General features: G+C 57.5%; 2 protein-coding genes and 2 long non-coding RNA genes across 9 annotated transcripts; 2 read left to right on the forward strand and 2 right to left on the reverse strand.

Moving 5' to 3' along the window:
* The first annotated feature begins 3,258 nt into the window (after positions 1 to 3,258).
* On the forward strand, positions 3,259 to 5,347 carry DCTN6 (dynactin subunit 6). The gene is made up of 7 exons (XM_048305175.1): positions 3,259 to 3,346; positions 3,488 to 3,552; positions 3,632 to 3,737; positions 4,374 to 4,462; positions 4,659 to 4,706; positions 4,810 to 4,952; positions 5,034 to 5,347. Exons 1-7 carry the CDS (start codon positions 3,324 to 3,326, stop codon positions 5,130 to 5,132), a joined length of 573 nt encoding a protein of 190 aa, XP_048161132.1. The 5' UTR covers positions 3,259 to 3,323; the 3' UTR covers positions 5,133 to 5,347.
* A 95-nt stretch (positions 5,348 to 5,442) lies between these two features.
* On the reverse strand, positions 5,443 to 7,253 carry LOC125326729. Its single transcript, XR_007203967.1, has 3 exons — positions 6,152 to 7,253; positions 5,874 to 6,006; positions 5,443 to 5,762 (listed from the first exon to the last, which is right to left on the reverse strand). It is a non-coding gene; the product is annotated as an uncharacterized LOC125326729 (long non-coding RNA).
* A 171-nt stretch (positions 7,254 to 7,424) lies between these two features.
* Positions 7,425 to 18,611, forward strand: RBPMS (RNA binding protein, mRNA processing factor). Of its 3 annotated transcripts, none has more exons than XM_048304419.1 (8): positions 7,425 to 7,550; positions 13,428 to 13,505; positions 13,703 to 13,741; positions 13,866 to 13,928; positions 14,451 to 14,601; positions 15,312 to 15,442; positions 17,152 to 17,221; positions 18,522 to 18,611. In XM_048304419.1, the coding sequence occupies exons 1-7, from the start codon at positions 7,488 to 7,490 to the stop codon at positions 17,212 to 17,214; spliced, it is 588 nt and encodes a 195-aa protein (XP_048160376.1). In that variant the 5' UTR covers positions 7,425 to 7,487; the 3' UTR covers positions 17,215 to 17,221; positions 18,522 to 18,611. The 3 variants fall into 3 exon arrangements, with proteins under 3 accessions (XP_048160376.1, XP_048160377.1, XP_048160378.1); XM_048304420.1 differs by lacking the exon at positions 18,522 to 18,611 and adding an exon at positions 17,597 to 17,664; XM_048304421.1 differs by lacking the exons at positions 15,312 to 15,442; positions 18,522 to 18,611 and adding an exon at positions 17,597 to 17,686.
* LOC125326291 lies at positions 10,759 to 26,075 on the reverse strand. Of its 4 annotated transcripts, none has more exons than XR_007203746.1 (4): positions 24,144 to 26,075; positions 16,133 to 21,226; positions 12,449 to 15,234; positions 10,759 to 11,985 (listed from the first exon to the last, which is right to left on the reverse strand). It is a non-coding gene; the product is annotated as an uncharacterized LOC125326291 (long non-coding RNA). The 4 variants fall into 4 exon arrangements; XR_007203743.1 differs by lacking the exon at positions 24,144 to 26,075 and having other exon boundaries at positions 16,133 to 16,581; positions 17,128 to 17,599; XR_007203744.1 differs by lacking the exon at positions 24,144 to 26,075 and having other exon boundaries at positions 12,449 to 12,546; positions 14,087 to 15,234; positions 16,133 to 17,599.
* Positions 26,076 to 27,247: the final 1,172 nt, after the last annotated feature.

Here is a 27,247-nt window from a genome sequence, read left to right on the forward strand (position 1 = left end):
CCTGGCCGCGGTTCCGCCTCTGCACCGGGGAACCTCCGCCGCTCTCCAAAGCCCGACTCTCCGCGGCCGGACCCGGAGCGGCAGGGCCGAACTCGGCCCCGGCGCCCGCCCCAGAGCGGCTCCTCCCGCCCGCGGGATCCGGGTCCCGATACCAATCCCGGTCCCGATCCCGCCTCGCCCGCCCGGGACCCCCGGCGGACCCCGGCAGCGCCCGGCCCCGCACCCCCGGCCCCAGTCGCGGCAGCGCCCCGGGCTCGGCGCGGTCCCCGCCGGGAGCAGCCCCCGGGCCGGGCTCGCACAGCGCCGAGCGAGGGTCCCGAGCGCCGGCCCCGGGACGGACACGGCCCCGGGACAGCGGGGCGGGGCCGCGGGGCGGGGCGGGGCCACGGGGCGGGGCCACAGAGCGCGGGGCGGGACTGGCACAGGTGTGAGGGGCGGGGCCGGCGCAGGTGTTCGCTGTTCCGGGCACAGGTGTGAGGGGCCCCAGGGCGGCTGCGCGGGGCGGGGCCGAGGGCATTTAAACCCCGGAAGCCGCCGCAGCCGCCATTTTCTCCCCAGCGCTCGGCCGTGAGGCGCGGTGGTCTCGGCCTTCCACCTCTGCTTCTCTCTGCCCCTTCTTTCTTTCCCGCCCTTCCTCCTCCCCTCAATCCCCCCTTCTCTCTGCTCCCCCCCAATGCCCCCTTCCTCTTCCCCCACCTGGCCTCCCCCTGCGCCCCCTTCTTGCCCTGCTACGCACCCCAACCATCCCCACCTCTCCTTCCTGCCCCGTTCTTCCCTGTTATCCAACCCGACACACCCTCTGTTCCCCCTCTACCCCTCCAGACTCCCCCTACTCCCTCTTTTTCCCCTCGTCCTTCCACCCTCCCAGCCCATCCCGACCCTGCCTCCCCTTACCCTCCCCTCCTGCCCCCTTCTACCGTCCCTGTTCCCCTCATCCCCCCTTATTGCCTCTATGTCTTCTTTATCTTGCCTCTCTCTCCTTTATCCCCTTATTTCTCCCTTGTCCTCTCCCTGTTCCCCTTTATTCTCCTTCTCTCTCCCTTATCCCTTTCTCTCTTCCCCCGCAGCCGCGGGGTTCGGGGCGCCGGATAATAAAGCCCAGAGGGCCGGAGCCCGGCGCCCCTCGCTTGAGTCCCCACACGGGGCCGGGCCCGCTGTGCGGGTCCCCCCATGCGGTTCACAAACACCGCCCGACACCGCCGGGGCTCCGGCTGTCCCCATCACACTGGGGGCTCCCGGGGGGGGCGGGGTCCGGGGGGTTTAGGATGGGCCCCCTCCTCAGGAGGGGGTCCGGGGTGGGGGTGGGGAGGGTTGGGGGAGGGAGGGGAGGGAGGGCCCCCTCCGGAGGTGGGGGTCCTGGGGAGGGGGTTGGGGCGGGCCCCCTCCGGAGGAGGGGGTCCCGGGTGGGAGGGGTCAAGGGGGGGTCCACCCCCTCCTGGCCCCTCCCACCCCGGACCCTCTCCTCCGGACGGGGTCCATCCCGACCCCCTCCCTGGGACCCCCTCCTCCGGACAGGGGCCCGGGAGGGAGGGGCGGGTGGGGTGGGCAGCAGAGGGGATCACGTCACTCTGCACCATAAATATAAAATGTTCTCAGCAGCCTCCCCTTCTCCTGTTTCCTCCTCCTCCCCTCCCCTCCCCTCCGGGCCCCTGTCCGGAGGAGGGGGTCCCAGGGAGGGGGGGTCGGGATGGACCCCGTCCGGAGGAGAGGGTCCGGGGTGGGAGGGGCCAGGAGGGGGTGGACCCCCCTCGACCCCTCCCACCCCGGACCCCCTCCTCCGGAGGGGGCCCGCCCCAACCCCCTCCCCAGGACCCCCCCCTCCGGAGGGGGCCCTCCCTCCCCTCCCTCCCCCAACCCTCCCCATCCCACCCCCGGACCCCCTCCTGAGGAGGGGGCCCATCCTAAACCCCCCGACCCCCCCGGGAGCCCCCAGTGTGATGTGGGGACAGCCGGAGCCCCGGCGGTGTCGGGCGGTGTTTGTGAACTGCATGGGGGGACCCGCACAGCGGGCCCGGCCCCGTGTGGGGACTCAACCGAGGGGCGCCGGGCTCCGGCCCTCTGGGCTTTATTATCCGGCGCCCCGAACCCCGCGGCTGCGGGGGAAGAGAGAAAGGGATAAGGGAGAGAGAGGGAGAATAAGGGGGACAGCGAGGGTAGAGGGGGGCACAGGAGAGCATGAGGGAGGTTAAGGGGAGGCGGCGTCGAGATGGGCAGGGAGGATGAGAAGAATAGAGGCAGGGGTCAGGGTTTGTAAGGGAGTGAAGGGGTATAGAGGGAGGCCGGGTGTGGGGGAGGAAGGTGTAGGTATGAGACGTAGAGGGGGAGTAGAGGGGGGCTCGGATGGGGTAACAGCGAAAACAGGGGGAAGGAATGGAGGAAAGAAGGAAGGAAGAAGTGGGGGGTCGAGGTGCACAGCGGGGCAGAGAGAGGGAATGGGGAACTTGGGAGGAGGGGGAGAGGGGTAAGGGGTAGGAGGGGGAGGAAACAGGGATAGAGGGGAACCTCACCTGGGCCCCACCGAAGGAGCCCAGACCCGCCACCGCTGCCCCCACCGCGTCCGGACGGCGCAAATGGCGGCGGCGGCCCCTTCCGGGGTTTAAATGCCCTCGGTCCCGCCCCGCGCAGCCGCCCTGGAGCCCCGCACACCTGGGCCGGCCCCGCCCCGCCCCGCACACCTGAGCCCGCTCCGCTCACCCGGGCCGGCCCCGCCCCGCGCTCCGTGGCCCTGCCCCCCGGGGCCGGTACCCCTCACCTGGCTGGGCTCTGTCCCGAGCCCCAAAACTCAGGATTTGGGCTCAGTGAGCAAAGCCTTAAACTGCCTGGATGAGCCTCCTTTCGCCCTCCGCAAACAGGACTGGAGGCTGTTTCGCAGCCCTAAGACTGCCCAGGTGGGGCTAGTTCCAAGGGCCAACAACGCAGCACTTTGAAGCCCCCCCCCCCCCCCAAAAAAAAAAACCACCCCCACAGGACTTTGTCTCCATTTCTGAGGGAAAAAAAAGCCTGATTTATTTATTTCAGGACCCTAAAACAGGCCAAATGAGCCTGGTGCCCACAAACATGGGACTTGGTGTCTGTTTCTCAAGCACGAACACGCAGGACCCTCTCTGAGCCCCCAAACACGGGCCTCGGTCTCTGTTTCCAGGTGCCCGGCTCAGCCTCATCCCTTTCCGAGCCCCTTTCCTCAGCTGGGGCGGGCGGTGCCAGCCCAGCACCTGCCGGGGCTCCCGGAGGAGCGGCGGGGGCCGGGCGGTGGCGCCGCCGGGGCCGGGACCGCCCGCGCAGCCCCGGAGCTCCGCCCCGCGCAGGCGTCGCTGGCCGCCGCCATGGCGGAGAAGGCGCAGAAGAGGTGAGTCCCGCTCCCCCCCTCGATCCCTCCCGGTTTCCCTTCGATCCCTCCCACAACCACCCCGGGACGCGGCGTCCCCTCCCCGCATCTCCGCCCGGTCCCTGGGCGGATCCCCCGTGACCGCCCCGTCGCTCCCCGCAGCGTGAAGATCGCGCCGGGCGCCGTGGTGTGCGTGGAGAGCGAGATCCGCGGGGACGTGACCATCGGTAAGGGCCCTGTCCCCGACCCCGGCCCTGTCCCCCCCGCCGGGTGCGGGCGCGGGGTGACGCCGGGCTGTCCCCGCAGGGCCCAGGACTGTGATCCATCCCAAGGCCCGCATCATCGCCGAGGCGGGGCCCATCATCATCGGAGAAGGGAACCTGATCGAGGAGCAGGCACTCATCATCAACGGGTCCGTGCGACACCCGGGGGGGGGCTTAAAACCCCGGGGAGGTAGAGTTTATTAAAAAAAAAAATCACCCAATTTCGTGGTTTTGTGTATATGTGTGGCACTATGGCTTGGGGAGAAGCTATAGAATCACAGAATTATCAAATGTTAAGTGTTTGAAGGGACCTTAAAGATCATCTCATACCACCCCCCCTGCCACAGGCAGGGACACCTTCTGCTAGACGAGGTTGCTCCAAACCCCGTCCAACCTGGCCTTGAACACTTCCAGGATTGAGGCAGCCACTATTGCCCTGGGCAACATATTCCCTGTCACAGAAGAGATTTTCTTACATATATCTAACCTAAATTTCCCCTTTTTAAGTCTGTGCCCATTACTCCTTGGTCTGTCACTCCAGTTTGCTGACAAAGAGTCCTTCTCCAGCTTCCCTGTAGGCCCCCTTCATCAGCAACTGGATGGTTGCTAAGTCCCCCCTCCGAATCTTTCTCAAGCTGACAAGAGTAGAGGAATCCTAATCCTAAGTAGTCTCAAAATTCCCACAGTCCAGCTGAATTGGGTGGGGTATCTGTGGCTTCAGAGCTGCCACACAGGACACTGGCATCTTGATCTCAGACATGGAAATCTGTTCTTCCTTCTTGCAGATATCCAGAAAATATAACCCCGGAGAGCGAAAATGTGGAGCCCAAGCCCATGGTCATCGGCACCAACAATGTTTTTGAGGTCGGGTGCTGTATCCTTGCTGTGCAGTGACAAACCACCAGACACACCGTGCTTCTGGATCCCTCCAGGGGGAAGCATCTGTGGGCTCTGTCGGGGTTCAAATAGCCCAGGGTGGGCTGGGTGGTGGTTTGAAAATGGCATCAGGGGTTTTCACCTGTTGAAAAAAAGCAAAGCATTTTACAGCTGTACTTAACCCAGACCTGTAGATTCCCAGGCGATGAAGGTGGGAGACAACAACGTCATTGAATCCAAAGGTAATTCTCAGCTTATCGCCTTCGGCCCTGCTGAGATTTTGCTCCTGTAAATGCCGTGGGGATGACTCTCACAGGGATTCCCCTCTCTCCCTCTCCCTGGCAGCGTTTGTTGGCAGGAATGTGATCCTGACGAGCGGCTGCATCATCGGGGCCTGCTGCAACGTGAACACCTACGAGGCGATCCCGGAGAACACCGTCATCTACGGGGCCGACTGCCTGCGGCGCGTGCAGACCGAGCGGCCACAGGTGCGTGTGTGACACGGGGACACGCTGTCACCTCCCGCCCCCCTGAGCCTGTTCCCTCACCTCGCCTGCCTCCCTTTCCAGCCCCAGACACTGCAGCTGGATTTCCTCATGAAGATCCTGCCCAACTACCACCACCTGAAGAAGACCATGAAAGCCCCGTCCACGCCTGTCAAGAGTTGAGCATCCACCTGCTGCTTCCAGTGCCGGGTGTTTGGTCCTGGGAAGCGCTACACACTCCGGGAAGTCCCTCATTCCATCAAACCATTTCTTGCTTGTTTGTGTCATTTATTTATCTTCACCGGGAATCTCGGACCTGCTTTGAGTCTCTTGTCTCTCACGCATTAACTCTATTGTTCGTGCTGTTTTGGGAATAAAATATCCCCCGTTCTGCCGTCCGAGGGAACCGCAGCCCTTTGACTGTGCTGGGTGCGGTGCCTGGGTCACCCCCGGTGCCACCTCCCCGCGCCTCCCCCGTCGCGCCGGCAGAGGGCGATGTGACCCCGCGCTCCGCGGGGGTCCCGGCCCGCATCCCGGATCCACGCGGACCCTGGGCCGGGAAAGGCTCCACGGACCCGGTGCCACCCTCTGCCCCTTCCCCCGAAGGCTGCTCCTGCTCGGATTCCCTCCCAGAGGACCCAGAGCAGAGCTGAACCTTCTCCACTCGTTCCACTGGAGCCTCGGGACTCGCCATGCTTCCCAGCCATCCCCCCAGAGTCCCTAGCTGTTCACAACTTCCCCTTCTATCCCTGGATGACACAGTCCAGCGTCGTGTCCCAGCACAGATGGACATCGATGCTGCAGCAGAAATTCCTGTAGGAAAGAGAGATGGGGGAGAGCATCAGCAACCACCACAGAAGAAGCCCAGGACATGGGGCTTTGGGTTGGGACCAGGGGTTTCAAGGCAAGGAAGCGGCGCAATACCCGCTGGAGCCAACTGGATTTTCACTCCAAGTCCAGTTTCATGGCTACCAAGATTCCAAACCTCCCCTTTTTCCGGTTTGTGATTCCAAACTGGGTTCCGGCGCTGATGGGGAACTGCAGCTCTTCCCCAAAGCTGAGTCCAAATAAGGGTTGTGAATAGTGTGAATATTGTCTCGCCTGCTGTCCAGCCAGAGCTTTTTGTGGACATGCCCGTGGAGGGGGAGGAAACAACGGGAGATAAAACGCATCTCCACATTCTCCCTCTGCTGAAAACCTACCCCGAAAGCCAGAGGCTCCAGCAGATTTGGGTGACTAGATCAGTCCCTGTGCTCTAGATTCCCTCTGGAAGTCAGCTGCCCTTGTAGCCAGACACTTCCCGCTCCCACAAATCCAGCTGGCGCAGCTCATTTCCACCTCCTCCCGTCACGAGAGGTTCTGCCCTGTAAATCGCTGCTGCGGGGAGGCTGCAAACCTGTGGGTGGCCAGGCTGTGTCCCCTGGGCAGCCGGCAGGACACGTGGGCAGCTGCCCCCAGGTCTGTTTCGGGCGGTGAGCTGCAGAAAGGCGAGCCGTGACCTTAAGTGCCCGTTGGGAACGAGCCCTGTGCCATGGGCAGGATGTCCCGGCGTCACCTCCGGTCCCCGAGCATTGTGCGGAGGCAGCACCTGGTCTGGACACAGCTGCTGGTCTCCACTCCGAGGGTCTCCGTCACGCTGCTCCAGAGCCAAGTGCAGCCCTGCGGGACCGCAGCCCCCTCCGTGGGGCTGTGCAGGGCTGGAACGACCCGACACCGAGCACTAGAATGAGGTGTGCACGATGCCAGGCCCAGCGCAGACTCAGCAAAATCCCAGCCTAAGCATGAAGCCTAAATGCAGTCCCCGGGCCAGGCAGGGAGGGGTTGAGCCCCCAGGTGGGGCTGGTTGAGGTGATGAACCCCCACTGGTCCCTCCACTGCCCCCAGCCCTGCATCGGGTGTCCCCAGCACTGCCCCCTCCTGTGCCCCACAGCCCTGATGCATTCACGTCCCTGGGACTGTGCCACATGTCCTCAGCCTGTGTCCTTGTCCTGTATCCTTAACCTTGCGTCCTGTGTCCCCAGCCTATGTCTCATGTCTCACGTCCCAGGACTCTGTCCCATCTGCCCAGCCCTGTCCTATACCCCCAGCCTGTGTCCCATGTCCCTGAGACTGGGTCCATCTCCTTGTCCTCTGTGTCCCCAGCCTTGTATCCGGTATCCCCAACCCCATGTCCTAGACTGTGTTCTGTGTCTCCAGCATTGTCCCGTATTCCCAACTCTGTGTCCTGTGCCTTCTGTCCTGTGTCCCCAGCCTTGTGTCTTATGTTCCCGGCACTGTCCCATCTCCCTAGCTCTGTGTCCCGCGTTCCCAACCCCGCAGCCACGCGTCCCCTCGCCCACCTCCCGTATCCCCGACCCCGCGCTCCTCCATCCCCCCGCGCCCCGGTCCGTCCCCGCCGCTCCGCCGCGCCCCCGCCCCGTCCCTCCCCGGCCGCGCCGCCCCGCCCCGACCCCCCCGCCGTCTCCGGGACCAGCCTCCAGCGCCGCCCGCCCGGACGCGGCTGCCGCCGGCGGGACGAGGAGCCTGGCCGGTCGCACCATGAGCAGCGTCCCCGCCGACAGGGAGGGCGGCCCCGCCGACACCAGCCTGCCCGAGGAGGAGGTACTGAGGGGACACACACGGGGGATTTGGGGCGGGGGGGGGTCCGGCATCCCCCTCCCCACCCGCGATCCCCGGGGGCTGCGCTCCGCGAGTGCCCACGCACCCACGAGGGATGGGGGGTCCGCGCCGGGGGGGTCCCGTCGGCTTCCGCGGCTCCCGGTACCCGGGGCTGCGGCGGGGGGGACAGGGACGAGCGGCGGGAGCACATCCCCGTTCCCGGGGACGCCCCCATTCACCACCCGCATCGCCCCGGGGCGTCCCGCACACGCCCCTCCGCCGCGCCGGAGGGAAGCTGAGGGCGCGGGGAGCCCCACTCGAGACATGGATCTCTCCGGGGGCCGTGGGGGGTAAACCCGGCTCCCCCCGGTGCCGGTGCCTGGTGCTGCCGGTACCAGTGGGTACCGTGCATCCAGCGGCCGCGCATCTCATTCCCATGGGTCTCAGCCCAAAGAGGTCCAAAACGCTCCCATCCCCACGGGAGACCAACCCCACACCCCGCCACGGTGAGAGCTGGTTTTCTTCATTCCAGCCGCAAAGTTCCTGGTTTTGCCCGTGACCTTGAGATGGGAATTTGGACTTTGTGAGGGCGAGAGTGGGAAGATTCCTATCTGAGACCTCCTCTTCCTCCTCACCCTCCACCCGCTGGGCTGCTCTGGCAGGTCCCTGCTGGCTCCCTGCTGGGGTCCCTGGTCGGTGGCCACCGCAGCTCCATCGCCCGCTGTCGCCTGCCTTCATTTGCTTATTCCAGAGGTGGTTCTGGCTTCAAACTTCCCGAAGTTTCCTAAATAACGGGGAGTTTTTTTCACTGGTGGCCTTGCGGGGTGTGTGGGAGATAATGCTGCAGCTGTGGCTCGGCTGGGCATGGCAGTGGGCGACATCCATGGAGGCCTGCTGCCTTTTCCAAAAGCATGGCCTGTACCGTGCTGGCAAAGGGCAGCCCTCGCTCTGCTCCCGGTTGGACCCGGAGGGCCTGGGGCTGGCTGTTGCGCTGCTGACCTTTGGGGAGCCCCTGACCCGGTGATGCTGGACATGGGGAGCCTCCGGAGGGGACGGCTGGGAGGTGCCAGGGACACCCACGGTGCCGCGGACACAGGAGGAGGGCGATGGCCACTCATGCCTGCAAGCTGGGCTCCTCTGGTGCCAGGCAGGTATTTTCCCTGCAGGAGTTTTTCCAGCCCAGGCTGGAGGAGCCGGTGCTGTCTGTTTGCTCAAGCGCAGGGGAAGGGGGTTGCCCAGCTACTGTGTCCCACCTCCCCCCTCCCAGGGCTTGCCCTCCAGCCTCCTGTTCCTTTTGTAAAGAGGGAGAAGCAACCCCCATCCCGGGGAGGTCAGGCAGGGTGCTGCCAGGTGGGAAAAGCCTCCACTTCAACCCCGCTCTTCGTGCCTGCTCCTGGCACCCCGGGTGGCCTCCCCGTGCCTCTCCTCTGTCTCCCCGGAAAGGACCCCCCCCCGTGCAGGGGATCGGTGGGCCAGGGGCTTCCCCACGGAGGAGCCAGAACAATTTGGGAAGGCGGTCACGTCACTTGGGCCGGGCGAGAACGGCATGTAAAAGGCTCGGCGGAGGCCTTATTTGGTAGCGGAGTGGCTGCGGAGAGCCCGGCTCCTGGCCCTCGTCTCCGTCCCATGCCAGATCCCTCATCCCGGGGGAACCGTGTCATGGGGAGGGGACCCCAGGGATGGTTTCTGGGGGGGATGTGCCCAGCGAGTGGATAAAATTTGCCCCCGTGGCCCCTGTGTTGCATCCCCCCGCGCTCCTGCTTCCTTTCCTCCTTGAAGCGTGGGGTCCGGAGGGTTTGGGAGCAAGCTGCAGGCGGGACAGGGCCGTGTGTGACCCCCGCCTGATCCCGCCGCTCCTCCGCTCTGTTGCAATCTCCCATCTGCTCCCTTGGCTGCTCACTGCCTTTTCCTCTGCCGCTTCCTCGTTCCAGCCCCGGCAGCTCTGGACTCGCTTTTCCCCAAGGGCTGTTCCTCTCCTGTCCTTCACCGGACGTGAGAGAACCGTGACTCTCCAGGGAAGCGGCTACGGGTGGCGAGGCCGGAGATTTTTCCCGGTCCTCCCGCATGCCCCGGGCGGAGGAACCGGCATCCCGCGGCCTCAGCCTTGTTTATGTCGGGGAGTTTTGCGGGCTGAAGGCATGCGTACACACAGCCCGGGAATCTAAACCCAGCCGAGGAAGACGCTCCATTAGCCAAGAGACTATTTATGCCAGGACTAATCCCGGCGGGGCGGGAATGCACCCCGCGCGGGAGAGGCAGCACCCCGCTTTGCCGGGAATGGGAGGGGAAGCCCTGCTCGCCCTGTTCCACGGCTCGATGGCAGTCCCGTGCCATCGCCCTTCAGCTCCCGCCGGGATCCGGTGCCTCCCCGGCGGCGGGCAGTCAGGCAGATAATCGGCTGGTGGAGAATTAAAGCGAGCCCCGCTGGAAGGGGCGGACGGACGGACGAGGGACGGGAGCTGGGCTGAAGGAGGCGATTAAATGCCTCGTGGATGAATCACCCGGACGCCTCCCGCCTCCCCACGGCCTGTTAACGTTTACCGGGGGTGGTTTGGGCAGGGGACCGGGACCGGGACCAAGACCAGGACCATGCCGGCAGGGCACGGCCGCTGGGGCACCTGGCATCCCTGCGGGCACCGCCATCTGATGGGGGTCTAAGCCAGGCAAATGCCTCCCTGGTGCCTCCTTACCTTCGGGAGACAAACCTGGCTTGTAGCTTCATGTGAGGAAGAGGAGGGCTGCTGGCACTCCATCACGGACCTCTCCATGCTGGGGTCAGCCTTGACCCATGCTCTGGAGACCCCAGTCACCTCCTGGCCCAGATCTTTCCCTCTCCTTGCATGTCCTCAGCCCTGACCATCCCAGCAAATCCCCATAGACCCTTTCCAGCATCCCTTAAACTGTCCCAAGACGGGACGCAGAAATTCGGGGACAACAGAATGGGATGGTAGGATGCAAAGGTGAGAGGGACAGGCCAGAAGGGGGATGATTTCTGAGGAAGAGGAGAGTAGCAGAGATGAAGAGCAGAATTCCTGCCGGGACAACAAAAGCCAGGAGGGGACAAACCAGGAGTGAGGCAACACTGGTGGGATTCAGCAGCTCTGGCAAATCTGGGAGCTGTGGGGTACAGAAGCAGGAGCAGAGGAGGACTGTGGAAAGGGACTTGGAGCAGTCCTATAGCTGCCATCCCCATGGAAGGAAGTCGAGGTAGTTACCTTTGAGCTCCTCCTGACTTAAAAAACATCTTTGGTTTCACCCCAAATTTTAAGAAGGAGAAATGAAGAAATGCTCCACCAAAAAGAAACTGAAAAATGTTTGTACAGCAGAACTGAAATTAAGCTGCTCAGGCTGTCCAAAAAGACCGTGGGGTTTGGGCTGGGGGAATCCCATGCTCCAGCGCCCTTTAATCCTTGCTCAAGAGCTGTAGGTCTGGCTCCATCCCAGGACTCCTTTGGGAGCAGGTGCCATGCCTGATCACTTTCCAGAAAGAGTAATTCTTCCCTATGGAAGAACATATACTTCCCTGCTGCCTGGCAACTTCTCTGATAAGCCTTTTTTTTTTTTTTTTCCTGCTTCAGGGCAGGATTTTGCCCTAGGAGTGTTTCTGGTAGAGGATGGGGACTGAATCCCTGGGATCTCTCAGCACAAGAAAACCTCGAGCACCTCCCTGCGGGCCAAAGCTCCCCTTCCATTTAAGGGCAGGAGTAATATTTCTGCCTAGAATCTTTCCCTTGGCAAAAGGATATCTGCCCAGCCTGCTGGGATTATCCCCAAGGATGCTCCCTTGCTCTGCCAGTCCCACCTGCTTGTTACCCAGCAAAAGGATGCTGTTTATGTAGGACCTACTCAAACATCCCTGGGGCTGGGTACATTTACAGGGTGCAAATGGGGAGCACCCAGGAGCTCATATCCATCCCCTGTCCCAGGCCCCAAACACCCTTTTGGGGCTGGAATCCAGCTGGGGGATCCTTCGGAGCCCTTCTCCCTCTTGCCGCTGTATAATCTTACAGATTCAAACTTGGCCGACCCGCGTTTGAACTTGCAAAGAAAACAAAGTCATTAGAGAAGCCCTTCCTCTGTGGGGCTGAATTTTGGAGGGTTCCTTGGGATCTTTCATCTCTCCTGTCTCTCTTCCATGTTGCTTTGGAGATAAATGGTCTGGCGGGCTTGGGCATGTAGGGTTTGGATTTCAGGGATGCGGCAAACTGGCAGCAGGTTTTCCCAATTCCCCCCCAGCGGAGCAGTGGCCAGCGCCTCTGGTGTTTCCTGAAGCTCCCCAGGGAGAAGAGAGGCAGGAAGCCAGGGATGGCTCCAGGGATGATGACAGGAGACACCATGCAGGGATGCTCGGCCTCCTCGGGATGCAAACCCACCTGGGAAGGTGGATGTGTCTGGAGAGCCAATTCCCTGGATAGCAGCTGTGCTCAGGCAGACCTGGCTGAAAGGGAATATTTTTTCCCTGAGCAAAGGAGAAGTTTGCTTTCTTTAGGTTGAATTTCTTGGACACAAGGGGAGATCCTCCAGGTGAATCCCTCCCCAGCCCCTGCCAGGAGAAATTCGGGCAGTGTCTCCACTGGGGGATGGAGCAGCACTGAACACTGTGGGATGCTCCATCACTCCCGGTCTCAGGAGACAGGCAGAAGACTGGGAGGGGTCTCCTAAGGTGCTCTGGGGGGCTTCCAGCCCACTGGGGATGGTCCCAGTAGAGGGGACATGCTACCAGGCTGTGCCTGCCTGCAGCGCTGCCTCAGGAAGGTGTGAGGACATCGCTGCTCCGCTGATCCCATCCAGCCTGGATGCTGGTACCCGCAGGGATGCTGATGGTGATGATAATGCTGGTACCCAGGATGGGTATCACCAGGGCTGTTGACACAAGGGCTATGTGCAAACAGCTTGAGTACCTTTTGTTATTTAATGGATATAGGTCAGCCAGAGGTTTTGTTCTACAAAGCAGGAATGTTTGCTGCTCCCAGGCTGGGAGATGGGGGAGATAGCTTATCTGCAAGAGAAAGAAGAAATGTCAGCAAAAGAATAGGCCTGGGCTGGCTGTTTCTGGCTGTTTCCCATGTCTCTTTCCCAGGGAATGGGGCAGGCAGGGTGCCTGGCCAAAAAAATTAAATAAAATACACTGAAGTTTTCCCCTCCTCCAGCCCAAAGTGTTTGGATGAGATTTTGGGGATGAGGAGAGGAACAGCAGGGTCACTTCCCCACACTGCTCTCCTAGCTACGAGCTGGTTGTAAAGCAAAACCATTCCCACACGGGGTTTGCCCATCCCTGAGGAACTCCACATTCCCCCTCAGGGTGGTGGGAGCAGGATTTCTCCCAAACACACCAAGTTTGAGAATGCTGCACCATGACAAACATTAGATACACCCAGAAAGGGTTAAAACCCCTTTAAAAGGTGACTTTTACAGACCAGGGACAAGCTGCTTAAATCCAACCCCCTCCAAACCAGGGCCATTCCTCCAGGAGGAAGAGTTGGCAGTTTGCTTCTCCCAGTCCTTAATGAGCTGCTGCAATTAAACTGAGACAGTAGGCATTGTCTGTGGAGTCCTGCATCACGGGAGTGAGAAATCCTGTTTGCTGGGGTAGGAAGGTGCTGGGATTCTGCGAGTTTTTTGTCCTGGAGAGCACTTGGTGGGGTGAGGACAGGTCTCTGTTACCTTTCCATGGTGCCTTAGCAGCTTCCTCTATGACCACCTGAAGGATGGGGACACCCATCCCAAAAATTCAGCATCACTCAAGCATGGCTTAAGGCTTTTGTCTGCCCAGGAGGTTCCCCTTGAGCTGGCATTGTCCCTCTGGCTGTGGGAAGCGTGGTGTATCATCAAGTTAGGGATGAGAGAGGGTCCCCAGGAACCTCCTTTCTTCTTTTCCAGGTGAGGACACTCTTTGTCAGTGGGTTGCCTCTGGACATCAAGCCCCGGGAACTTTACCTGCTCTTCAGGCCCTTTAAGGTATTGAACTGGGGAGGGAGAGGGAGGCTGAAAGCACGGGGCTGGCCCTGCCCCAGTCTCATGGCCCCAAACCACTTGCTGGGATCTGGGAGCCCACTGGTTCTCCTCAGAAAGTCTTATTCAGTCAGTTAGTTCAGTTATTACTATTTAGTTGTGGGGATCTCCACCAAACACCCTTTTTTATCCTTTCCTTGCAGGGGTACGAAGGGTCTCTCATCAAACTCACATCCAAGCAGGTAGGAGCCGCTCCAAATGGGGCAACCATCCCACCGTTCCCTGGTACCACCATTCCCTGGGGTGAGGGGCTCCCCCCTCTGCTCCCCACCAGCCTGACTGACGCCTCCTGTCCCTCCTCCACAGCCCGTGGGCTTCGTCAGCTTCGACAGCCGCTCCGAGGCGGAGGCAGCAAAGAACGCGCTGAACGTGAGTGTGCCTGGCCCAGCCACTCCATTTCTCCCTTTCCCCCTTGTTTCTGTGTCCCCAGATACTCTCTGAATTCCTTCACCCCAGGGATGTGCACCTCCCATGCCAGCTGGCCCCATGGCAAATTTCACTTTCTTTTAGCAACTCTGTGAAGGTACCTGAAAATAGTCACAAGCAGAACGGTGTGGAGCCGGTTCTCTAATTCCTCCCCAGCTCTCCCTGCATTTTGGTTTGGGGTTGTTTTTTTTCCTTGTCTTCATTTTCAATGTAAAACTTTTTTTTTGGCTCCGCTAATCCCTCTGGATAAGAGCTCGGCCTTGTGGGATGCCGACTGCCAAATATGGTGCCGATGCTAAAGATGCCGGAGGAATGTGAGCTGCCTTGGGGCCCGGCAAATTAGCTCATTTCAGGGCTGGAAGTTGAAAAAACCCATAAATAACGAGGAGTTATTTTTGCTGCGGGGCCGGCACGCGGCGGTGCTCGCCCACCCGCCGTGCCTCCTTCCCTCCTTCCTTCCCGCAGGGCATCCGCTTCGACCCCGAGATCCCCCAAACGCTGCGGCTGGAGTTTGCCAAGGCCAACACCAAGATGGCCAAGAACAAGCTGGTGGGCACCCCAAATCCCAGCACCCCTCTCCCCACCGCCGTACCTCAGTTCATCGCCCGGGAGCCCTGTGAGTACCCCCTGCACTGCCGGCAGGGTTTGGGTTGGCAGGCACCTGGGGTTGCCCCCATCCTTGGGAGAACACCTTATTCTGGGAATGTGATGTCATGCAGAGATCACGGGTGGATGTAGCATGCCAGGCCTATGGATGCTGGAAGGAGCAGGAATACTGTGAGGGGGTGGTGAAGGGGAATACCGGGTCCAACTGGAAGCAGTGGTACCCGTGTGGTGGCACATGCTGGGGGTTCCCAAAGGCAGCTGCTGGTGCTGGAGAGGACCTGGGACAGGTGACAGCAAGCCTGGCATGGTGCCTGGGAGCAGGATGAGGTCTCAGCAGAAACCTTGGCAATGTCCTGCCATGAGTGCAGTTTCTGCTTCTGGAAGAGCTTCTCTCGCGCAGACGCCGGTTCCTCACCTCAGGTGTTGCACATAGGCATGAGCTGCACGCTCTCCTCTGCTGGATCCCTGGGATTACTGAACCTCTTGGAGACAATGAGCCCAGCCCTGGCTCCCTCAGCAATGCTCTCAGCCCCACAGCATTGCTCACCCTGTGTTTTCCCAGTGGGCGAGTCCCGTGTTGGCTTTGCGGGTCGGCTCTTGGTGGTGGCATCTCACACATTTCCAGGGGCAGCTCTGCTCCTGCCTGGGGGGAGAAGGAAGGAGGCAGCGAGGGTCGCAGCCCTGTGGTCACCATTAACTCTCCCTCTTCTTCTCTTGCAGATGAGCTCACAGTGCCTGCACTTTACCCCAGTAGCCCTGAAGTGTGGGGGCCGTACCCTCTGTACCCAGCGGAACTAGCACCTGCTCTACCTCCTCCTGCTTTCACCTATCCCGCTTCGCTGCACGCCCAGGTAATTCCGACCCATCCGCCACCACCGCTCACCCTCCCGCCCACCCCAGACCCCCTTCCCCTCGGTGCTCGCCGCACCACTAACTCTGCCCGGCTAACAGGCACTCACTCCCCGCTGCCCGAGATTTAGGGAAGGCTCCCAAATGGAGTTGAACGCTGGCAGAGGTCCTGCCTTTCCCCAGACACCTCTCTCTGCCTTCCTACTTTCACTGGTGCCCGTGGTAGGGCAGGTGGGGAGGGAGGAGGGAGGGATGGGGATGCTCTCAGGGTCTGGACCATCCCCAGTGCTCCTGGCCCCGAACCACCCATCTGGCTGCCAGTGTGAGATGAGGGCTCCAGAAGCCCTGGCTGCCCCTGGACCATCGCTGGGATGTGGCCTGCTGTTGATGGGGTGCGAAGCCAAGCAGCTCTCACGGGGAGCAGAGGGAAGCGAAGCGCAAATGGAGGATCCATCTTTTATTGACGAGGTGCTGCCTTGTCACAAGCGCTTTCTGCCGGCTGCCACTGCCGGTGGCCCCCGAAGGCAGCATGTGGCTGTTAAAAATTAACCATCTGCCTGGGAGAGGAGCAGGGGAAAGAGGAGGAGAAGTGGAAATGGCGGAGGAAGAGGATTTCTTTGCAGTGCCAGCCTTGCAGCATCATGGGGGTGCTGGGAAGGGACCCCTGCCACAAGGGAGGAAAGGGCAGCTACCTCTTCAGCATCCGTACTGGACATCATCCCAGCTTTTGCTCCTTGCTGCCGGCTCCAGCTCAGTGGTGAACAGGAGGAAACAAGAGCATGGAAAGAGAGATGCCAGATAAACTGCATTCCAAAGGCTTTTGGCCTTGGCCCGCCGGGATTGAGCCAGGTTGTCCAGAGCCACCATCACTGGGAGCTGGAGCAGCCAGGGGCTGGTTTGAGCAGGAGGGTGAGGAAAAGTGCTCAGTGCACAAACCATGTGCAGCCTTTGGATGAAACTCCAGCTTTTTGGGCCCTGCTGTTCATAGGAAGAGCGTTGGTAAATATTATTGCAGCTACGTACATGCCTTGTCAAATAACTGCTAACAGGCAGCACCTGCCCTGCTCGGGGAAGCACACAGACAAGGAAACAGCAGCGTACGGAAGCTCTGAGGGTCCTCTGGGAAAACCCAGGCCGAGACCTGATGTTAGACAAAAGCAGTATTATCTGATGTGAAATATCAGCATGGTGGGGAGGGTGGTGGTGGCACCTTCCCATCCTCCTGTGCAGCTGCTGGTGTTGTGGGTTTGGTGGTGGGGCATTGGAGACAGGTGCCACCATCCAAACTGGAGCTGCTTTGCTGGATCCTGCAGACAGTAGCGGGACCAGGAACTGCAGCATGGATGGGGGGGATGGCTTGGGAGTTACCTGGCAGAGCACCGAGTGCCTGCACACCAAATTTTGGAATCTGGTATTTTCCGCCCTGTTTCAAGTGGGCTTTGCAGGAGCTAAGAAGGATCTCACTCCTGCTCAGTGGGACCATGGTGCTGCTGTCCCAGCTCCATCCTGCTGGAAGCAGCGATGCCCGGGGCTGTGCTCAGCCCCAGTGCTACTGTTGGAATTGGCGCTGGGATGGCTGTACTGCTGGTGTTCCAACCGCCCTCCGCCCTGTGCCTGGGAAAAGCCAGGAAAAGGGAGCCCAGACGAGGCCTGATCTTGCCAGGGTAGGCAGCCACCCCCTTCTCACCTTGTGTCCCCCTTGTCTTTGCAGATGCGCTGGCTCCCTCCCTCCGAGGCTGGTTCTCAGGGCTGGAAGTCCCGTCAGTTCTGCTGAATGCCGGGTGAGTGCCACTGTCCCACTCCCATCCTTCTGTGCTGGCTGGGGGCCACCTCCACCTTTACCCTGGGCTTCCCCCTCTGTGACTCCCGGGGTCTCCAGCAGCTCAGGGTGGGTGGCCACCTTTCAGCAGACACCCAAAGTCTCTCCTTGTCCCCAGAAGGGGATGTCCCTGCCATGACTCACCCCAACACTTTCCTACGTGTCCTGGGGCAGGAGGGAAAGGCACCATGCCAGAGGGGGGTGTTGTGATGGAAAAGAAGGCAGCCCCGACACAATCACCTCATTAAACCTTAAGGAAAACTATCCAGGCAGCCCGGGATGGTGGGGCTGCCAGAACAAGAAGCACAGCCTTACTGAGCATCCGGCTGCCCAGCAGGAGGGAAGGACCAATCCCATTCCATCTCGGACCTCTTTGGATGGAAAAAGCCTTGCAAGACATGCTCTGCAAATAACTTTGGCCTTTGTGGATAAACAAACAAAGGGGACTCAAATGGAAGAGGGAAAAGAGCCTCGGTGGACACTGAGCACCGCTTGCCCTGCAATCGCAGCCTGCCTGGACCATCCTAGCTGGGAACCATCCCTGCTGGGAAGCCTCCTGCTTTCACACCCACCTGTGGAGAAACGCCAGTGGATCCAAAGCTCTGGCATCAGCTGCCATGCTCACATGTGACTGCTCTGCCCATCTGCCTGGCATCTGTGGCCTTGTGCTGTGGCCGCGAGGTCACTCAGCCGGGAGGGCAGGAGGCCCAGCCCTGGCTGCAGCCGGCCGCAGACTTGGATCCATAAAGAATTCACTGACTATTTTAGGTCCAGCAGATAAAAATAGGGAGCAGCAGGGCTTTGGGAACCAATGGTTCTTCCAAAATATGCAACACGCCAATGTTTCCAGATAAAATGTAAGCAGAGATATGTTTTGGAAGGGGAGATGAATCCCTTGAAACAGGTCCACCAGCCCAGGAGCCACAGTGGGTGGCGATGATGGAGAGTCAGAGACCTCCTGTTTCCCTTCCAGGCTCCTCCAGCTGGGAAGGGCACAGCCCAGTAAGGGTTTGGCTGAGGGCCTGGCTCTGTCTGTATTTGCTGCCTGGAGCCCATCAGGGCGGGGCTAATCACAGAATCAGTTAGGTTGGAAGAGACCTCTGAGATCACCAAGCCCCATCTTTGGCTGAACACCACTAACTTGCAAACTGTCCCCTCAGGAAGTGCTGACTCCGGTCACTGTGCAATCACCCCTCCCCACAGCACACTGACCTCAGTCCCCAGTGCCAGCGTCCCTCACTCTCCGCTGCGTCCTCCCACAGGTCTCAGGTGTGTGATGGTGGCCTACAGTCAGTCTTGTGGGTATTAACGGAGTCTTCCAAGGCGGCTACTGGGTTGATGTGCTCTCCACAGGACTTCAGTGTGCTGGTAAGGACGCAACCCCGTGGACTTGGCTGCTTTGGGAAGGGGGCAGAGGAGCGGGGAAGCCAACACAATATCCCTGAACGAATAGGCAGGGAATGGGCCCCGAGGTTGGCACGACCCTGGGGCTGCTCCAACTGCTGCCCTGCAGAAACATGGCTCTGCCATTCCCGCCTTTATCACTGTTATCTGGGGTGAGAGTTTCCACAGCCAAGGAATGCCTCTCGGCTTTGAATTACCCCCGCTAATCTCATCTCCGTCCTTGCTTCCTGCCTTGGATCAACAGAGACTGAATTCCACTTAAGTGCAAAATTCAACTCGAACTTAACTCCCAGCTTCCCAGCTCAAACCCCAGGGGCTACAGCCAATGCGAGGAACAAAGTGGGATCAGTGGGGTTCTTAATGCCTGGGATGCGACGGTCTCTCCTCGCAGGCATTTCCCATCTTGCCCTTTTCCTGCTAATTAACTGTCCTTAGAGCATGGCCCTGATGTGGCTATCCAAAACAAGCCTCCCTCTCTCCTACCTTCCTTCCTTCCACTAAGGAAGAGATATTAACCACAGCCCTTTTTCCTCCATCACAGCTGCTTTTTTTTTTTTAACACCTCTCTTTGTTGTTTCAGGCTTGAAAAAAACCTCACACAAGTTTGGATTCCTCCAAGACTTTCCCACAGCCTCTATCACACATCTGCTCTCCTAGAAGAAAAAAGAAAAACATACCTAGTAATAATATTTTCCTCTTGTACACTGTATATTTGTAAGGAAGAGTGTGTTACTCCCGAAAGCATGGTTTGACAGGCATTGTTGTAGTGTTTGAAAAGGCTTTTCAAACGGAACCATAGGAAAGCAGACTACAAAAAAAAGAAAAAACAAAGGAAAAAAAAACCCAAAACAAGAGCAAGTATTTTTGTACCAAAGCTCCTCAGGAGGACAATCTTACACCGGGTCGGACCACAGGTTTTGTGCTTGACTTTTGAGATGCATACAGAAGAGTCTTATTATCCCCTGGGCCCATCAGCTGCATGTCAAAGGCACGATGTTCACGTGTGAGGATGTCGACACACACGATGTGGGTTTATAGGAATTGTGCTCCCTCTGGCACAGGAATTGTGCTCTGGCCGTGCTGGCAAGGCGTCTGCAAATACTACAGTATTACTGTTCTCTTCCCAGTTGCACCAAATGACAAGCAGGCAGGACAATCAGGAACTTTCTTCCGGTGTTTTTTTACCTTGGGGCTGCGTTCATAGCTGCTGTGCAAAGCTTCCGTGGGGTACAACGGCTCGGATCAGGGATGGGCGGACAGCCCACACATGTAGCAAGGTGACAATTTGCCTCCTCCTCCTCCTCCTCCTCCTGCCATGACTGCTTCAAGCTGTTACAGGCAACGTAAACTGCTGTATGAAAGAACATACTGACAAATCCTTGGTTTGCCAGCTTCCTCGAGGTTGGACACAAGTCCTGAGGGGCTTCCCATTATGCACTAGCCTGGCCTGGCCTGGCCTGGGGTTTTAGTGCCGATGTTACGCTGGTCTGGCTGCTCCCTGCACGGCATTCCCATGTTTCCATGTGCAAAGATGAGAAAGGGAGGCTGCCAACATCCTCTACAGACATAGAGTACCAGTAGAGAGACTGCTTGACATACGAGTTCTCCTTGCTCCAGGAGGAATTTGGAAAAAGAACAGAGCAAACTGACCCCAGACCTCTATTAGGTTTCACTTTCTTGCAAAGGGAGGCGCAGAACTTCTCCTTCCATTGCCTTTCCCCCCGTCTCCATTCCAGCTGCAGGGAACACTGAGCTCAGCTGCTGCCCAGGCCTCGCCATAGCCGGTTTTTCCCAGCTGTTCGTGGCCTCGTTAAACATCATCACCTTTTCCTTTCTCTTTCCTCTTGTCCTGTGGGTGGGCCAAAATAAGATGGCTGAGATTCTGGCAGTCAGGGTGGGACAGGGGGATGAGAAAATGGGATTTTTCACGATCAGAAACTGTCCCGTTGGGGTCTTCTGTAAAAAATGGGACTGATAAAAGTGATGTGAGAAGAAATCAAATCCAAGACAAACCTCAGAGCGGCTCTAAAAGGAACGATACCAGCGTTCCCAAGCGATGGACTAACTCTTTTAGCAAACTATTTCCTGTACTTTGTCTCGTGGAGAGGAGAGAAGCTTCCACATTGTCTACTCTGCTTTTGGAAATATGTTTAAAGGTACTTTTCTATTGTAATTTTTTAAAAATAAAACCGGTGATTATTATAAGTTACGCGCAGAGCGTCGTTGTGTGCCGTCTATCTGGTTAGGAACAGGGAGAAGGATCCCAACACACCCCTCAGGGCCTTGGCGAACATCAGCCTCTTTCCTCCCTCGGGAATAGTTGAAAGCACTGTGAGGCTCCTGGGTGATTTTTCAGGGCAGATGCCATTGTCCTGTTTGGCTCTCTTGGATATCTAGGAAAGCTCCAAAATCCAGGCTGGAAGGATCAGCAGGCTTTAAAGAAATTACTCCAAGTTTACAAAGATGTTATCGGTTAGTTTTTAAACCTACTAATCTTGGCAGGGAGCACAGGAGCTAGGACGCAATTTTCCATGAGCTCAGCCTCGGCTGGGGCAAACGTAACCTAGAGACGAAGGGCCAGATTAGCTCTGTATTTTTTTTAACACGCTGGGAATTTTGAAAAACTCAGGCTTGTAAGCCCAACCTAGAAATCCCTCCTCATTTCTCTGCTCTGCTCCCACCCCGACAAACGTAACCATCACCCCCAGGAGCTTCAGCCAAGAGGCCAGGCTTCAAAAACAAAGTGCCAGGAGCAAGCTCCAGCTTAGCAAAGGCAGCCTCGAAAACGGGGTGTAAAGGACAGGATTAAAAAAGCTACAAGCTCCAGGGTGGAAGGAAGAGGCACGGCAGTTATTTGAAACCCCCGGCTGGCAGGGATGAGTTAAGCCCTTAATGTTGGATGTTAATCCCGCTGTGGCCACCGCCACCGCGAGTCACAGCTTTCACAGCTTTCCTTCCGAGTTGCATCCAGGGGAGAGGTTTGTTGGCAGGCACAGGGGAGGAAGGGAAGGGAGCCACAACAGTGCTGCTCAGCCCAAGAGCTGCTCCGAGCAGCAGCAACTGGCCAAAATCTCTGTCCCAGGCACCACTTTAAGGGACACACAAATGTTTTTGGGAGCAGATTCAGCAGCAAACATCCTCCAGCTAAGAGAGCCATGAAACATGCACACATCCTCCTGGACTTTGCCTGGGTATGGCATCTGCTCCCAGAACTGCCCTGCAAAAGGAAGTGGGGCCTTGCCCAAAATATTTAACCTCTTTGAACCATTTTTTTTTTTTCAATTTCCCCCATGAACCAGCCTGTTTTTGTCTCTGTGCTGATGAGCATTGCCCTCATCAGCAAGGGGCGGGAGCAGCACGCTGCTCGCCCGGCCCCGGCGTCCCCTTTGCCCGCGGTGACCTTTCCCCATGCGGCTGGGGGAACATTCCTTCCCTGTGACCATCGCGGCGCTTACAGGAAGGCCCGAGCTGCTGGCTGACACTGGAGAATTGCAAAACAGGATCGGGGACTCCCAGGCCAGTGCTGCCATCCGATACCAGGCTAAGTCCTGGGGGATATGAACAGGCAGAGCTGGAAAAACCAAAGTGAGATCTTGCACTCTCATTGTTTCCGCTTTCCCAAGTCTTTCTCTTCCCATCCCCCTAACATAAGACTAAGCTCAGGGAGCGGGGGGGATGCAGGCAGCTCCTTCCTGTGCATCCCTGCACAGAGGTTGGCTGACCGGCAGCAGGCTGGAAGCAGCTGCAAAGGCAGGGAACAGCTTGGCAGGGTCTACAAGTCAAAAGACAGCGCTGATTCCCCAGATCAGACAAAGTGAATGGCAGAGAAATGGGAACAAGGTGGGAGAAGGAGAGCCGTATCTCTCAGAGAATTTGGGGTGGATGGTCAAGCAGCAGCAGGGACAGGGGATCCTGCCACGGGAATGGAGATGCATCAGCCAGGCCAGGGAGAGCAAAGGGCAGACAAAGCCGGCGCCGAGGCAGGCAGCACCCGCAGCCCGGATGGGGCAGGGAGGAGGAGCAAGCCCAGCGCCGCTCCTGGGAGAGGGGGAGAAGGAATAACAAGGCTGGGAAAGGAAAGATGTGAGAGCACCAGGGCTTGGCCAGGCAGCTTTAAAGGCTGAGACACAGGCTGTGAGGGAAGCCAGTGCGTAAAAGCAAAGAGGTGGGTGGCTTTGTGAGGATAGTTAAGGCCAGGCACAGCGCTCAGCATGAATTTGTTCCCTGATTCCTAAAGGGGAAATTGAGAGGCGCCACCCCACAAGGGTCACTGCACTGCCTGAGAGCTGCCAGGCAAGGCTACTCTGTTCTCCCTGCCAGCACGAAAAGGAGGACATTTCAACCCAGGGGAATGAGCTGGGTGCTGCAGATGTGATCTGCCCCGAGAGCCAGGCTCCAGCCAACACTTAAACACCGCTACCTGCCTCGCTCAGGGTACAAACCAAGGCAGCAGTGGGGCTTAAAAAAGCAAAGCTAAGAAATACCATTAGCAGGTCCCTGAAATGCTGCCTCTAAAGCACTGGGAAGTCAACCATTAGCAGAGCCTGGACTTCATCTCTGCAGTCTCCATAATTAATAACCAGCTCAGGAGGGAATAGAGAACACAACCAAACTGATGGAGGCAGGAAGAAACCACACAAGTACTTCAGGCCTTGGATGCAAGCCCAGAAGTGCAGGTATATAGTCAAAAAATTAACTTAATGGCAGGACAACCTCCTGCCTTAACCATCCTTTTCCCCTGCTGTGCTTGTACTCTGCACAATGTCCAACCCACGAGGCTGGTGCAGTTCGACACGTGAATCCCAGCCACAGAAGCACTGATGGGTTTTCAGAGTCATGGCTGTTTTTCCCGGGCTGTTGAGTAACAGAGAGGCCACTGCAAGCCAAAGCAGCAGAAAGCAAGCCAGAGAGAAGCAAGAACTGCTCTTACAGCACACCAGGAGGCACCAAAGGAACCAGGGCTTGGACCCACAGGAGCACGTGGGTACAAGGGGCTGCAGGAGGTCTCTGATCCAACCTCCCTCTCACAACAGGACTGTTGCCACCAAGAGAGGAGACCTGGGCATCCTGGTCTTGTCTGGGCAATACTTGAACCCTCCATGGATGGAGACATCTCCCCACCAGCTGTTTTTTTCCTAATATCCAAGCCAAACTTCCCACATTCCCTTATTACGTCATCTGCCATGGCTGCCAAAAGCATTTGACCACATCATCCTCCTCACTGCCCTTCACATCGCTGCACCTTATGATCACATACACCCCCAGCCACCTGCTCAACACCCTGAGCAGTCCCAGCTCCCCACTCCTCCTCCCAGGCCCTCTGTTCCCAGCCCTGACCAGCCTGGAAGCTTCAGCCAGCATCCTGAGGGATGGAGCGGGGATTGAATAGAGGGGGAGGCCTAAACTAGACACATTGTCCAAGTGTGAGCTCCCTAGTGCCGAGCAGAGCCAACTGCTTCCCTTGCTCTGCTGGCCCTTACCGGAGCGGCGCAGGCTGTGGTCACCTCATTTGGGAAGAGAACAGCTACAGCTATGCAATACCAGGGAGCCCTGCTGTGTCCAGGCAAGCCCTCTCTTCTGGGGAGATGCCAATCTTCCTTATCTGCTTTACAGGGACATGTCCAGAGAGCCTGCACGGGACTGACAACACGGACACGGTCAGAACATACTACAGAGCCAGAGGAACAGTGCCAGAGCAGACTCTCTCTCCCTCAGGAGGAGACTGAATCCCAAACCACCTGATTTGCCATATCCCTGACTCTGCCAGCCATAGGAAAGCAGCACCAGCAGGCTGAGATCCAAGCTCTTCTCTGCCTGATGGCTGTCAGTGGTTAGTCTTGCCAGTCTAAACCAGCCAACAGTAAGCACTGGCTCTACTGGACATCCTTCCCCCAGAAACAGGAGCTGCCAGAGGCCCCTGAGGCAGTAACACACAAAGGAATTTGGGCCTGGTACATTAGCAACGACCGGAAAGTGAGGGAAAAAGCTGGAAATAATGAGATGTCAGCACCACGGTTGCTTCTAGTCATCTGCAAAGGCAACCCCTCCTCATCAGCAGGTACTGGGAGCGCGGCTCTCCCTGGTGGCCCGGCACCGCCCGCCCGTGCTCATCGGAAGTGACAGCCCTCGCTGGCTGCAGCCACGTGCAGGGCCTCCATACCCTTTCTCAGGGCTCCCTCGCCTCGCTCTCCTCCGCCTTCTAAAAGCCTGGAATGATCATGATGAATTATAGATTAGCTCTGGTACACATTGCCTTATGTCAGTTTTCTCATTCAACCATACACAATCCTGCTGTTTTCCATCCCCTTCCAGAATGATCATCAGAATGGAGGAGGAGGTGGAATAACACTTCAGTCAGAGCAACTTTTAGGAGAGAAGTTAGTAGAGACCCATGTTTAGAGGTGCGACACACCTGGGCTACTCAACTTGTCCCTTAAAAGGGAAAACCTTGTCAGGATCAACACACCAAATACTGGAGCTGAGGGAACACTGTCCTTGCTGGACAGGAGCCTGAGGAGAGTGGAAGAGGCAGGGGCAGGTAAAGACGGCACTGAGATGGGTTTGCCAAAGAACCTTCCTGGAATGCCTGAGAACAAGGTGCCTGCCATAGACCACTTCCATCTGAAATACCCTATGTTCTCAGCCCAAGTGCCCTCATCTTCCTGGTTTACAGCAGATGCTTCCAGGGAAGGAGGAGAAAAATGGGATAATGGCCCAGGGCTGCCAGGACAGAATGTGATGCCTCTCAGCAGCCCTTTGCAATGCCAGTCTGAGGGAATAAGGGTTTTGCCAAAGTAAGCAAGCTGAGGGCATGGTGGTTTTGGCCACTGGGAGAGTCATTCTGCCAGACACAAAACACAAGAGAATACCCTGGCGGAATATGAAGGAGGTTTAAGTTTTTAACAGCTGAACTTCAGCAAAAAGCCTGATCAGGATATAATGCTGTGAAGAGACTGAAGTGGACTGGAGCGGTACTAAAATGGTTTCAGCAAACAGACTCACGTTCATGTAATCTGAGATGTTCTCTAGTTCCACCACTGGACCTTTAAGAGGTCTTGGGAAAAAAAGGAGTGCTGGGAGCATCTTTGTTTGGGAAACAAAACTCAACTCCTGAAGTCTACGCAAAAGAGAGGAGCTCATGCTCCTCTTCTTTTTGACAGGCTTAGAAAGTTGGGTCTGTTCACCCTGGAGAAGAGAAGATTGTATGGAGACCTCACAGACCCTTCCAGTATCTGAAGGGGCCTACAAGGAAGCCAGAGAGGGACTCTTCATCAGGGACTGTAGTGACAGGACAAGGTGAAACAGGTACAAACTGAAAGAGGGGAAATTTAACTTAGATATATGGAATAAAGTCTTCCCTGTGAGGGTGCTGAGGCCTTGGCACAGAATAATACCCAGAGCTGTGGCTGCCCCACCCCTGGAAGTGTCCAAGGCTGGGTTGGAGTGGGTTTGGAGCAACCTGGTCTAGTGGAAGGTGTCCCTGCCCATGGAAGGGGGTGGAACAGGAAGATCTTCAAGGTCCCTTCCAACCCAAACCAGCCTGGGATTCTACGATTCTGTGTTTATTATCTGAACTTGTTTTCTACACCACTGCTTGTCTACAGTCGACACCACTAACAGGCCAATGAGAGCTTCCCTTCTGCTCTTTTTTAGATTTTACCCTAACAAGCTGCAAAACTTATTTACGCCCTTTCTACTGCTATTGCGGAGGAGAAGACATCCACCAGTAAGGCAAAGCATCTAATTCAGTCTTTCCAACTGGACACCACCTGGAGCCTGACAAGGCTAGCGCAGCACACAGAGGTCACAGTCACTTTCCCTTTCCTGCTCTCCTGTTTTTTGACCTAACATATTTTTAATCTTTCAAAGTAGCTGGAGGCATTTTCTTTAGACTCAGACTCTATTATCTTAATCACTTGAGCAGAGAAACAAAGCAGGTAGCCTACCTTACAGCCAGCTTTGGATCATAGAGAAAGGGCAATGTTATGTAAGGTAACTGGGAAGGTGCTCCATGAAACTCCTAAAGGTAGGAAAGGCAACTCAGAGCCCTGTTGTTGTCCAAGCATCACCACCAAAAAATCACTGCTCAAAAATGCAGCAGATGGAAGGGAACTTTTCTTTCCTTGAGTGAAAATGACAGAAGAGAGGTGAACAGTTTTGCAAGTATTCTGTAGGTACTTAAAACAGAGCTGTAATGGAAAACTAAAAAGCTCCAAGAGGAATTGTTTGTGCTGACCTGGAAGATAGAGGAAAGGAAAACAGTTTCAAAACAATCTGGAGCAGCATGCTTTTATATATATATATATATATATATATATATATATATACTTCATAAGCATGAAATATATATATATATATAAAATAATAGAAGAAACCTCCTAACAGCATTTGGCAGCTCCTTAAACAGGGCTGACATGTGCAACGCTGGAAGCATTGTCTGTTTCTCACAAGAGCAGACTTTAAAACCAGGAGGATAAATGCTGCACTTACAGAAGCATATTTCCCCAAGCTGACAGAACTTGTTCAGTGCGACAGCAACAAAGCCTCATTCTTCATCTGCTCACATGTCCACATCCGACGGCCT

Source organism: Corvus hawaiiensis, chromosome 5, assembly GCF_020740725.1.
Source record: "Corvus hawaiiensis isolate bCorHaw1 chromosome 5, bCorHaw1.pri.cur, whole genome shotgun sequence".
Lineage (NCBI taxonomy): Eukaryota > Metazoa > Chordata > Aves > Passeriformes > Corvidae > Corvus > Corvus hawaiiensis.

Bases quoted from the DNA above. Each gene is read 5' to 3' on its own strand.
- RBPMS (XM_048304419.1), top strand. From the start codon at position 7,488: ATGAGCAGCGTCCCCGCCGACAGGGAGGGCGGCCCCGCCGACACCAGC. The intron at 7,551-13,427 runs GTACTGAGGGGA...CTTCTTTTCCAG, and splicing joins CCAGCCTGCCCGAGGAGGAG to GTGAGGACACTCTTTGTCAG. The intron at 13,929-14,450 runs GTGAGTGTGCCT...TCCTTCCCGCAG, and splicing joins CAGCAAAGAACGCGCTGAAC to GGCATCCGCTTCGACCCCGA.
- DCTN6 (XM_048305175.1), top strand. From the start codon at position 3,324: ATGGCGGAGAAGGCGCAGAAGAG. The intron at 3,347-3,487 runs GTGAGTCCCGCT...CGCTCCCCGCAG, and splicing joins GCGGAGAAGGCGCAGAAGAG to CGTGAAGATCGCGCCGGGCG. The intron at 4,953-5,033 runs GTGCGTGTGTGA...CTCCCTTTCCAG, and splicing joins TGCAGACCGAGCGGCCACAG to CCCCAGACACTGCAGCTGGA.